This window comes from Takifugu flavidus, chromosome 18 (genome assembly GCF_003711565.1).
Source record: "Takifugu flavidus isolate HTHZ2018 chromosome 18, ASM371156v2, whole genome shotgun sequence".
In the NCBI taxonomy this organism is placed as follows: Eukaryota; Metazoa; Chordata; class Actinopteri; order Tetraodontiformes; family Tetraodontidae; genus Takifugu; species Takifugu flavidus.
In genome coordinates this window covers 6,245,590-6,257,658 of record NC_079537.1, presented here as the reverse complement: position 1 = coordinate 6,257,658, position 12,069 = coordinate 6,245,590, and the positions used below count along the sequence as shown (strand labels likewise).

Here is a 12,069-nt window from a genome sequence, read left to right as displayed (position 1 = left end):
AAACAGAAACTAAACCTTGAGCATACTGAGCAGTGTCATGGCAACATAACATATCATATCTGCAGGTGGAAACAACTTTGGTTCATGTGCATTCTTGCCATGACTAAAAAAACATTTAGCCAGTCAATCTTGTTTCTATTTTACAGCCGTTATAGTTTAGCAGATTCCCCAAAAGTGTCAGGTCTTGAATTTTGTGTTTGGTTTCATTGTTTCTTTGCTTTTTTAAAAACAGCACATTAAAATAACTTTTATCATGATTGTTTTGCAGGGACCTTTATTTCAATACTCAGATATCTTTTCCAGGGTGAAGCTGTCATCTTTATGGGGTTGATCTGATAATTGATATGGCGCCTTCCCCAGCACTTAACCTAACCATCATAACGAGATGAATGACCCTATTTAAACTGTACTGTTAAACTCAAAATCTCGGCGCCCTCAAACAGCCCTTTAAAATTCTCTAGATTGACTCTTCTGGCACCATTTCCCCCAAAGAAATGTCCTCACGTTGTCAGTAAAAATGCCTACTTGGATCCTTGTGCAAGAACACACACACACACAGACACAGATTTTGTAAAAAGGTTATTGTCAGAAAAATCATTAAGAATATGGCCACTTTAAAACTTTTAAGATCCAATTGTCTAAGATTGCTTTCACACGTTCTATAGTTCAGTTTTATTCTTTGCATCTTATATCAGAATTTGGGTTTTTTTATGTCTATTTTTTATTTTATTTCTATGACCATTTGAGGACAACTACACCTGAAAGTACAGTTTAAGCAGAGAACTGCTTCTATCACGTGTGAGTGTACAGAACACCATTTTCTGGAGTGACTGACATTATGGGATAATGAGGGGGTTCTCAGACAGCATGCTGGGCTTGATTCCCTGCTTTCCTTCTGCTGGTCCCAGCAGCAAAAAAGAAAAAAAAAAAAAATCAGCAGCACAATGTGACTCCATCCCGGCAACAGCGCCACAGATTTGGGCTGGCTTTGGCAAAGTCCACAGCCAATCAGGGCAGATGAAGTTCCACTTCAGCTCAAGTGTAACCAATAGCTGGGATGATGTGCACATATAGAGCCATCCCTCCTCGATGTGGATTTTTTTAAATCCCACAAAGTATACAGGTGTAGACACCATGCACAGAGTTACAGTACATGTTTGAACAAATTTAAGTTACATTTCTGTTTTTAATATTCAGTTCGCATAAGAACTCTTAAAACCTTTAAATGCTACAGAGGCCCAATAATAGCCTTAAATCCCAAATAACAGTTTTGTATCCCCTTGTGGACAATCTAAGTAATACAACTGTTGTGTGGAACACCGTAAAACTTCAGTCATCCTGCCATCCGTACAAATCCATCACTTCCCCTCACTGTCCCAATGGTGCCTAATTGAGCCCCAAAGCACCCAACACACAGAGCCATAGAATAAATGTAACACAACCAAGTAAAGTATTAAGCTTCAGTCTATAAAGGCTATATTTTTATAAGGAACATACATCATGACAGAGCATTTTGAGCTGAATGCTTTATTAATTACAAATATGGTTACAATACAAACAGGTGTGAGTTCAACACCAGTAATCTTGTGAACTGAATTGTTTCAAAAGAGAAACTTTGTCTACCCCTCAAAATCCTCAATAGTCCAGAGTTTTCTCCTAGGATGGGTAGCCCAGTCATTTTATCTGGGGGGCGACAGAGAAAAGCATCGGGATTTGTTAATTTAAATAAATACCGTACATATTCTGCTCTTTTCAAACCACGTGAAACAATCTGTAGTTGCAGATTTTTGCCACAAGTCGGCGCCCAAATACAGTTTTCTACATGTGTCCTTTGACGTACAGGTTTTCAGCTTTTTATAGACATTAAAACACAGAGATTATTTGGACTCTGAATTTATGTTTGCAAAAAGGGGCAACACATTTACAACTGTCATGACATATTTGGAGATTACATTAATTAGAAATTGTTAAGGGATTGTATGCAATATGCACTTGTGAATCCCAATTGGCATTTGCAGATAGTGTAATTTATCAATAGTTCTTTATATACATGTGCTACTTTACCAAAAGTACTATTTCAAACAACATACCTTGATTATGGTGACAAAGACGCCGTAGATGACAGCAGCAAGGAAAAAAAGTAGAAATGTTAAAGCCATATACCAGCTCTCGATACTGATGCCTATGCCTTCATCATCGTTGCTAAAATTGTTCAAGAGATGACGATTCTCTGAGATTTCTGCAAAATATTGAATAAATTACTGATCTTGACTTCTCTCATAAAGAAACATGAAATAAATATATCAATAAAAGGGTTATCTGCAATAAATTAAGTGATTGTAGAAGACCAACAAACAGAAAACAGTACCTGGCTTGGATATATTTAGGGAAAGGCTGGTGTTGCTGTGTGTCACCCTGCAGGTGAGCACTGCTCCAGGTAACCAGGTGACTTTGGACAAGAGAAGGTGGCTTTGAATGCTGAACTTTCCATTTGGGCCCCTGTAGTGTTCAGTAGTGTGGAAGTCTATCAGTTCCTTTGAGGAATCAAGAAACCAAGAGATGTTGATGGATGGGGGGCTATAGCCAAAAACCAGGCACACCAGTTCATCGGAGCTTTGAAGCAAAGTGGCTGAAGGTTCTGAATAAGTTGCTGTGGCTAAAGAAAAAAATGGAACATATTTAGGACATTCATTCAAAAAGGAAAACTGAGTACAACCTTGTGGACAGTGGACATATAAACATCCAGCTAGGACACACGAGGGATAGGTAAGATTTAAAAATTGGTGATTGTGTACTTACCAAACACATCCTTTATGGTGCTGATGAAGGGGTTTTTGGATGACTCGTGCTGGACAACACAAGAATATGTCGAGTCTTTGTCCTCTGTTTTAGAGGTGTTCAGGAGGCTGCTCATTGAATATGTGCTGCTTCCTGGATATTTCCACGGGTCGCTATTGGTGTAGCGAGATGATGGAACTCTCTGGTCGTTCTCTTTCCAGAACAATAGAATATTTGATGGAAAGAATCCAGAAACTATGCAAGTGAGTGGAAGGACTTGTGATGTGGACAACTGGGGGGCAGATGGCTGCATTATCTGGACTGCTGGAGGACTTGGAGCTTTAGAGGCAGATAAAGACAAAATCAGAAAATGTTTCATCAATACTGCCATCGATGTCATTAAAATACCACAACATAAGATGATATAATCTGAATCAAGAAGACTTGGATGAAGATTACCTTTACTTTTGCTCACATGGTTCTCGTAACCCTGGTCAGAACAACGATGTTTTCCCTCACAGGACACGATTTTATGTCCAAACCAATCCTCTGATGGCACATTGAGGAAACTCTGTAAAGTCTGTGTTCCGTTCTTATGTTTCACTGGTGGCTCCGTGCGGAAAAGACGGAAGTTTCTTTCCCATCTACTTTCCAAGTGATGGAGAAATCAGTCAGACTTGATCCGACCAGGAGACAGCTGATGGTCACCGGTCCGTTGGCCTCAAACCCTCGGATAGGTGGTCCTTGAATATACACACTGACTCTCTGAGATGATGCAGGAGTTACTACAGAATCAACACAAATACAAAAAACTTTACAAACCAAATAAAGACATTTTACAGTTCAGCTTTCAAAGAGTGATTCTGTTATGTTGTAATACAGCACATTGTCAATAGATGTCACCATTGAACTGCACTGCTCTCTTGTGAGTGCGTGTAGTTCTGCTTCTGTTTTCTCAATAAACAGGTGAATCTTCAGTCTATGATACAGGATGTCTTGATTTGTTTGTACATGATTGTGTCACCTGAACAGAAGCTGATGCTCTTGTTTACACTGCTGTTCAAAGACATGTCAGACACTTGACATGTGTATGGTTTCCCTGTCTTCCACTCATTCTGAGGAACATGGAGGTGACTGGTTACTGCCACGCGCCCATCTGCACCCATGCTGATGTCATAGGTTGCATTCAATGCTCCATGAGGAAACCATTGAATTTGGGGGTTGAAGCCCCCTCCAGTGCACAAGAGTTTCTGTGTTCCTGAGTCCTCACTGTGGACCAAGAGGAGGTCCAGTGATGGGTCAACTAGGTGAGATAAGAATAACAGCATCACTGAAGCTGTTTGTCACACACTAGTAATGTTTTGAAACATGGATGGGATGTTTAACTCACCAAAAAGCCTTCCTGTGGAGGTGGAATTGACAGAGCCAGAGAAGCCTTGATTGACTGTGCAGCTGAATGTTGCATCTTTCTTCCAGTGAGTTGAAGGAACTGCAAAGGTTCTACTGATTAAACTGATGCCTGACGCTTTAGAGAAATCAACAAAGTTTTTTCCAGAGATGTCCACGCCGTCGGCTTGAAAGGTGATGCACAGGTCACTGGAGGAGGATGGTGTGACGACACACTCCAGCACAGCACTGTTTCCATTCAGAAAATCTCTGAGAGATCTCCTGATCTCAACCTGTGGTGCTGCAGCTTCAGATTCTGGGTGAGAAAGACAAAAAACACAGTTGTATTTTTGCTGGTTTATTTTAAAACTGGGGCTTTTTCACATTAAACTTACCTGAGATGCGTACGGTCTTCTCAGTGGATGAGAAGCAGCGATGAAGAGCTTTACACTGAAGAAGCTTCAGCTTTTCCCACTCACTGAGGGAAATCTTCAGACTGCTTATTAAATGAGTGTGGTTTTTGCTTTGACTGGCTTTGGCGATTGAAGGCTTTCCATCCATTGTCCAGGTCACCTTGGCATTGAAGACAGTACGGACTGAGCACTTTGCCCCACCCCTCTGACTCTTCCATCACCACCTTTCTGAAGCTGGGAATCTCCACATGAATGGATGGAACAAAGCTCCCGTGTACTGTAGGAGAGACAAATAGATGATGTTAAATGAATTGAATTGATATGAATTAAATTGTTCAAGTGGCCAGTGAAGACTACTGGTAAGGATCTGAGGCAGCAGGTGTCTGTACTTACTCTGACAGACATTAGTGGTTTTTATGAATTCCATGTTGTTGTGACTGGTGTTGCAGATAAAGTTTGAGCCGTCTTCCCACTCTTGCATATCAGGCTGAATTTCACTGCTCAGGCTGAACGTTTTCTCCGTCTTCTCTACACTCTGGAGCATCCTTTGGCTCTGAGGAATATCTAAAGTTTGATTGTCCCGCTGCCATTTCACACTCAGCTTTTCAGGGAAGAAGCCACTGAGAGTACAAATCAGCCTGACAGGCGAGGCCCCAAGTTCTCCATCCCAGACAGGCTGTAGTGTGATATTTGGTGGAACGACTCGCTGTTCTGAAATTTGAAACAATAATTTTTATTTTTATTTTTATACATTCACTTCAATGTAGGCATTGGACATGAACGTTTTTGTTTGGGGGCTAATTCCAAACTTTTAATTATAGATACTTGAAGACTCTTGTGAAGTAACTAATGTTGGCTGAGCTTTAAAAGTCATGTATTTGGATTTAGCCCTGAGACTAGTTTGGAAATGTATCTGTAGGGTTGAGGGAACACTATGAAAAACCTTATAAATTACTCAGGTAATCACAGTGACAAGTGTTGATGTGATGTTCAGAGACAACAAAAATGTTAGTTATTATTAATAATTAATTTTTCCACTTACCAAACACATCCTTTACGGTGCTGATGAAGGGGTTTTTGGATGACTCGTGCTGGACAACACAAGAATATGTCGAGTCTTTGTCCTCTGTTTTAGAGGTGTTCAGGAGGCTGCTCATTGAATATGTGCTGCTTCCTGGATATTTCCACGGGTCGCTATTGGTGTAGCGAGATGATGGAACTCTCTGGTCGTTCTCTTTCCAGAACAATAGAATATTTGATGGAAAGAACCCAGAAACTATGCAAGTGAGTGGAAGGACTTGTGATGTGGACAACTGGGGGGCAGATGGCTGCATTATCTGGACTGCTGGAGGACTTGGAGCTTTAGAGGCAGATAAAGACAAAATCAGAAAATGTTTCATCAATACTGCCATCAATGTCATTAAAATATCACAACATAAGATGATATAATCTGAATCAAGAAGACTTGGATGAAGATTACCTTTACTTTTGCTCACATGGTTCTCGTAACCCTGGTCAGAACAACGATGTTTTCCCTCACAGGACACGACTTTATGTCCAAACCAATCCTCTGATGGCACATTGAGGAAACTCTGTAAAGTCTGTGTTCCGTTCTTATGTTTCACTGGTGGCTCCGTGGGGGAAAAGACGGAAGTTTCTTTCCCATCTACTTTCCAAGTGATGGAGAAATCAGTCAGACTTGATCCGACCAGGAGACAGCTGATGGTCACCGGTCCGTTGGCCTCAAACCCTCGGATAGGTGGTCCTTGAATATACACACTGACTCTCTGAGATGATGCAGGAGTTACTACAGAATCAACACAAATACAAAAAACTTTACAAACCAAATAAAGACATTTTACAGTTCAGCTTTCAAAGAGTGATTCTCTTATGTTGTAATACAGCACATTGTCAATAGATGTCACCATTGAACTGCACTGCTCTCTTGTGAGTGCGTGTAGTTCTGCTTCTGTTTTCTCAATAAACAGGTGAATCTTCAGTCTATGATACAGGATGTCTTGATTTGTTTGTACATGATTGTGTCACCTGAACAGAAGCTGATGCTCTTATTTACAGTGCTGTTCAAAGACATGTCAGACACTTGACATGTGTATGGTTTCCCTGTCTTCCACTCATTCTGAGGAACATGGAGGTGACTGGTTACTGCCACGCGCCCATCTGCACCCATGCTGATGTCATAGGTTGCATTCAATGCTCCATGAGGAAACCATTGAATTTGGGGGTTGAAGCCCCCTCCAGTGCACAAGAGTTTCTGTGTTCCTGAGTCCTCACTGTGGACCAAGAGGAGGTCCAGTGATGGGTCAACTAGGTGAGATAAGAATAACAGCATCACTGAAGCTGTTTGTCACACACTAGTAATGTTTTGAAACATGGATGGGATGTTTAACTCACCAAAAAGCCTTCCTGTGGAGGTGGAATTGACAGAGCCAGAGAAGCCTTGATTGACTGTGCAGCTGAATGTTGCATCTTTCTTCCAGTGAGTTGAAGGAACTGCAAAGGTTCTACTGATTAAACTGATGCCTGACGCTTTAGAGAAATCAACAAAGTTTTTTCCAGAGACGTCCACGCCGTCGGCTTGAAAGGTGATGCACAGGTCACTGGAGGAGGATGGTGTGACGACACACTCCAGCACAGCACTGTTTCCATTCAGAAAATCTCTGAGAGATCTCCTGATCTCAACCTGTGGTGCTGCAGCTTCAGATTCTGGGTGAGAAAGACAAAAAACACAGTTGTATTTTTGCTGGTTTATTTTAAAACTGGGGCTTTTTCACATTAAACTTACCTGAGATGCGTACGGTCTTCTCGGTGGATGAGAAGCAGCGATGAAGAGCTTTACACTGAAGAAGCTTCAGCTTTTCCCACTCACTGAGGGAAATCTTCAGACTGCTTATTAAATGAGTGTGGTTTTTGCTTTGACTGGCTTTGGCGATTGAAGGCTTTCCGTCCATTGTCCAGGTCACCTTGGCATTGAAGACAGTACGGACTGAGCACTTTGCCACCACCTCTGACTCTTCCATCACCACCTTTCTGAAGCTGGGAATCTCCACATGAATGGATGGAACAAAGCTCCCGTGTACTGTAGGAGAGACAAATAGATGATGTTAAATGAATTGAATTGATATGAAGTAAATTGTTCAAGTGGCCAGTGAAGACTTCTGGTAAGGATCTGAGGCAGCAGGTGTCTGTACTTACTCTGACAGACATTAGTGGTTTTTATGAATTCCATGTTGTTGTGACTGGTGTTGCAGATAAAGTTTGAGCCGTCTTCCCACTCTTGCATATCAGGCTGAATTTCACTGCTCAGGCTGAACGTTTTCTCCGGCTTCTCTACACTCTGGAGCATCCTTTGGCTCTGAGGAATATCTAAAGTTTGATTGTCCCGCTGCCATTTCACACTCAGCTTTTCAGGGAAGAAGCCACTGAGAGTACAAATCAGCCTGACAGGCGAGGCCCCAAGTTCTCCATCCCAGACAGGCTGTAGTGTGATATTTGGTGGAACGACTCGCTGTTCTGAAATTTGAAACAATAATTTTTATTTTTATTTTTATACATTCACTTCAATGTAGGCATTGGACATGAACGTTTTTGTTTGGGGGCTAATTCCAAACTTTTAATTATAGATACTTGTAGACTCTTGTGAAGTAACTAATGTTGGCTGAGCTTTAAAAGTCATGTATTTGGATTTAGCCCTGAGACTAGTTTGGAAATGTATCTGTAGGGTTGAGGGAACACTATGAAAAACCTTTTAAATTACTCAGGTAATCACAGTGACAAGTGTTGATGTGATGTTCAGAGACAACAACAATGTTAGTTATTATTAATAATTAATTTTTCCACTTACCAAACACATCCTTTATGGTGCTGATGAAGGGGTTTTTGGATGACTCGTGCTGGACAACACAAGAATATGTCGAGTCTTTGTCCTCTGTTTTAGAGGTGTTCAGGAGGCTGCTCATTGAATATGTGCTGCTTCCTGGATATTTCCACGGGTCGCTATTGGTGTAGCGAGATGATGGAACTCTCTGGTCGTTCTCTTTCCAGAACAATAGAATATTTGATGGAAAGAACCCAGAAACTATGCAAGTGAGTGGAAGGACTTGTGATGTGGACAACTGGGGGGCAGATGGCTGCATTATCTGGACTGCTGGAGGACTTGGAGCTTTAGAGGCAGATAAAGACAAAATCAGAAAATGTTTGATCAATACTGCCATCAATGTCATTAAAATATCACAACATAAGATGATATAATCTGAATCAAGAAGACTTGGATGAAGATTACCTTTACTTTTGCTCACATGGTTCTTGTAACCCTGGTCAGAACAACGATGTTTTCCCTCACAGGACACGACTTTATGTCCAAACCAATCCTCTGATGACACATTGAGGAAACTCTGTAAAGTCTGTGTTCCGTTCTTATGTTTCACTGGTGGCTCCGTGGGGGAAAAGACGGAAGTTTCTTTCCCATCTACTTTCCAAGTGATGGAGAAATCAGTCAGACTTGATCCGACCAGGAGACAGCTGATGGTCACCGGTCCGTTGGCCTCAAACCCTCGGATAGGTGGTCCTTGAATATACACACTGACTCTCTGAGATGATGCAGGAGTTACTACAGAATCAACACAAATACAAAAAACTTTACAAACCAAATAAAGACATTTTACAGTTCAGCTTTCAAAGAGTGATTCTCTTATGTTGTAATACAGCACATTGTCAATAGATGTCACCATTGAACTGCACTGCTCTCTTGTGAGTGCGTGTAGTTCTGCTTCTGTTTTCTCAATAAACAGGTGAATCTTCAGTCTATGATACAGGATGTCTTGATTTGTTTGTACATGATTGTGTCACCTGAACAGAAGCTGATGCTCTTATTTACAGTGCTGTTCAAAGACATGTCAGACACTTGACATGTGTATGGTTTCCCTGTCTTCCACTCATTCTGAGGAACATGGAGGTGACTGGTTACTGCCACGCGCCCATCTGCACCCATGCTGATGTCATAGGTTGCATTCAATGCTCCATGAGGAAACCATTGAATTTGGGGGTTGAAGCCCCCTCCAGTGCACAAGAGTTTCTGTGTTCCTGAGTCCTCACTGTGGACCAAGAGGAGGTCCAGTGATGGGTCAACTAGGTGAGATAAGAATAACAGCATCACTGAAGCTGTTTGTCACACACTAGTAATGTTTTGAAACATGGATGGGATGTTTAACTCACCAAAAAGCCTTCCTGTGGAGGTGGAATTGACAGAGCCAGAGAAGCCTTGATTGACTGTGCAGCTGAATGTTGCATCTTTCTTCCAGTGAGTTGAAGGAACTGCAAAGGTTCTACTGATTAAACTGATGCCTGACGCTTTAGAGAAATCAACAAAGTTTTTTCCAGAGACGTCCACGCCGTCGGCTTGAAAGGTGATGCACAGGTCACTGGAGGAGGATGGTGTGACGACACACTCCAGCACAGCACTGTTTCCATTCAGAAAATCTCTGAGAGATCTCCTGATTTCAACCTGTGGTGCTGCAGCTTCAGATTCTGGGTGAGAAAGACAAAAAACACAGTTGTATTTTTGCTGGTTTATTTTAAAACTGTGGCTTTTTCACATTAAACTTACCTGAGATGCGTACGGTCTTCTCGGTGGATGAGAAGCAGCGATGAAGAGCTTTACACTGAAGAAGCTTCAGCTTTTCCCACTCACTGAGGGAAATCTTCAGACTGCTTATTAAATGAGTGTGGTTTTTGCTTTGACTGGCTTTGGCGATTGAAGGCTTTCCGTCCATTGTCCAGGTCACCTTGGCATTGAAGACAGTACGGACTGAGCACTTTGCCACCACCTCTGACTCTTCCATCACCACCTTTCTGAAGCTGGGAATCTCCACATGAATTGATGGAACAAAGCTCCCGTGTACTGTAGGAGAGACAAATAGATGATGTTAAATGAATTGAATTGATATGAATTAAATTGTTCAAGTGGCCAGTGAAGACTTCTGGTAAGGATCTGAGGCAGCAGGTGTCTGTACTTACTCTGACAAACATTAGTGGTTTTTATGAATTCCATGTTGTTGTGACTGGTGTTGCAGATAAAGTTTGAGCCGTCTTCCCACTCTTGCATATCAGGCTGAATTTCACTGCTCAGGCTGAACGTTTTCTCCGGCTTCTCTACACTCTGGAGCATCCTTTGGCTCTGAGGAATATCTAAAGTTTGATTGTCCCGCTGCCATTTCACACTCAGCTTTTCAGGGAAGAAGCCACTGAGAGTACAAATCAGCCTGACAGGCGAGGCCCCAAGTTCTCCATCCCAGACAGGCTGTAGTGTGATATTTGGTGGAACGACTCGCTGTTCTGAAATTTGAAACAATAATTTTTATTTTTATTTTTATACATTCACTTCAATGTAGGCATTGGACATGAACGTTGTTGTTTGGGGGCTAATTCCAAACTTTTAATTATAGATACTTGTAGACTCTTGTGAAGTAACTAATGTTGGCTGAGCTTTAAAAGTCATGTATTTGGATTTAGCCCTGAGACTAGTTTGGAAATGTATCTGTAGGGTTGAGGGAACACTATGAAAAACCTTATAAATTACTCAGGTAATCACAGTGACAAGTGTTGATGTGATGTTCAGAGACAACAAAAATGTTAGTTATTATTAATAATTAATTTTTCCACTTACCAAACACATCCTTTATGGTGCTGATGAAGGGGTTTTTGGATGACTCGTGCTGGACAACACAAGAATATGTCGAGTCTTTGTCCTCTGTTTTAGAGGTGTTCAGGAGGCTGCTCATTGAATATGTGCTGCTTCCTGGATATTTCCACGGGTCGCTATTGGTGTAGCGAGATGATGGAACTCTCTGGTCGTTCTCTTTCCAGAACAATAGAATATTTGATGGAAAGAACCCAGAAACTATGCAAGTGAGTGGAAGGACTTGTGATGTGGACAACTGGGGGGCAGATGGCTGCATTATCTGGACTGCTGGAGGACTTGGAGCTTTAGAGGCAGATCAAGACAAAATCAGAAAATGTTTGATCAATACTGCCATCAATGTCATTAAAATACCACAACATAAGATGATATAATCTGAATCAAGAAGACTTGGATGAAGATTACCTTTACTTTTGCTCACATGGTTCTCGTAACCCTGGTCAGAACAACGATGTTTTCCCTCACAGGACACGACTTTATGTCCAAACCAATCCTCTGATGGCACATTGAGGAAACTCTGTAAAGTCTGTGTTCCGTTCTTATGTTTCACTGGTGGCTCCGTGGGGAAAAGACGGAAGTTTCTTTCCCATCTACTTTCCAAGTGATGGAGAAATCAGTCAGACTTGATCCGACCAGGAGACAGCTGATGGTCACCGGTCCGTTGGCCTCAAACCCTCGGATAGGTGGTCCTTGAATATACACACTGACTCTCTGAGATGATGCAGGAGTTACTACAGAATCAACACAAATACAAAAACTTTACAAACCAAATAAAGA

General features: G+C 41.6%; 1 protein-coding gene across 1 annotated transcript in view; it reads right to left on the bottom strand.

Moving 5' to 3' along the window:
• Window positions 1–1,511: 1,511 nt before the first annotated feature.
• ighd (immunoglobulin heavy constant delta) overlaps window positions 1,512–12,069 on the bottom strand; it is a 33,768-nt gene continuing 23,210 nt past the window's right edge. Inside the window, 26 exon segments of the mRNA XM_057014211.1 lie at window positions 1,512–1,683; window positions 2,091–2,239; window positions 2,369–2,656; window positions 2,800–3,117; window positions 3,238–3,402; window positions 3,405–3,563; window positions 3,803–4,081; window positions 4,169–4,480; window positions 4,560–4,779; window positions 4,781–4,854; window positions 4,971–5,288; window positions 5,620–5,937; window positions 6,058–6,384; window positions 6,624–6,902; window positions 6,990–7,301; window positions 7,381–7,674; window positions 7,791–8,108; window positions 8,440–8,757; window positions 8,878–9,204; window positions 9,444–9,722; window positions 9,810–10,121; window positions 10,201–10,494; window positions 10,611–10,928; window positions 11,260–11,577; window positions 11,698–11,859; window positions 11,862–12,023. Coding sequence (XP_056870191.1) covers window positions 1,675–1,683; window positions 2,091–2,239; window positions 2,369–2,656; window positions 2,800–3,117; window positions 3,238–3,402; window positions 3,405–3,563; window positions 3,803–4,081; window positions 4,169–4,480; window positions 4,560–4,779; window positions 4,781–4,854; window positions 4,971–5,288; window positions 5,620–5,937; window positions 6,058–6,384; window positions 6,624–6,902; window positions 6,990–7,301; window positions 7,381–7,674; window positions 7,791–8,108; window positions 8,440–8,757; window positions 8,878–9,204; window positions 9,444–9,722; window positions 9,810–10,121; window positions 10,201–10,494; window positions 10,611–10,928; window positions 11,260–11,577; window positions 11,698–11,859; window positions 11,862–12,023 — 6,629 coding nt within the window. The 3' untranslated portion in view covers window positions 1,512–1,674.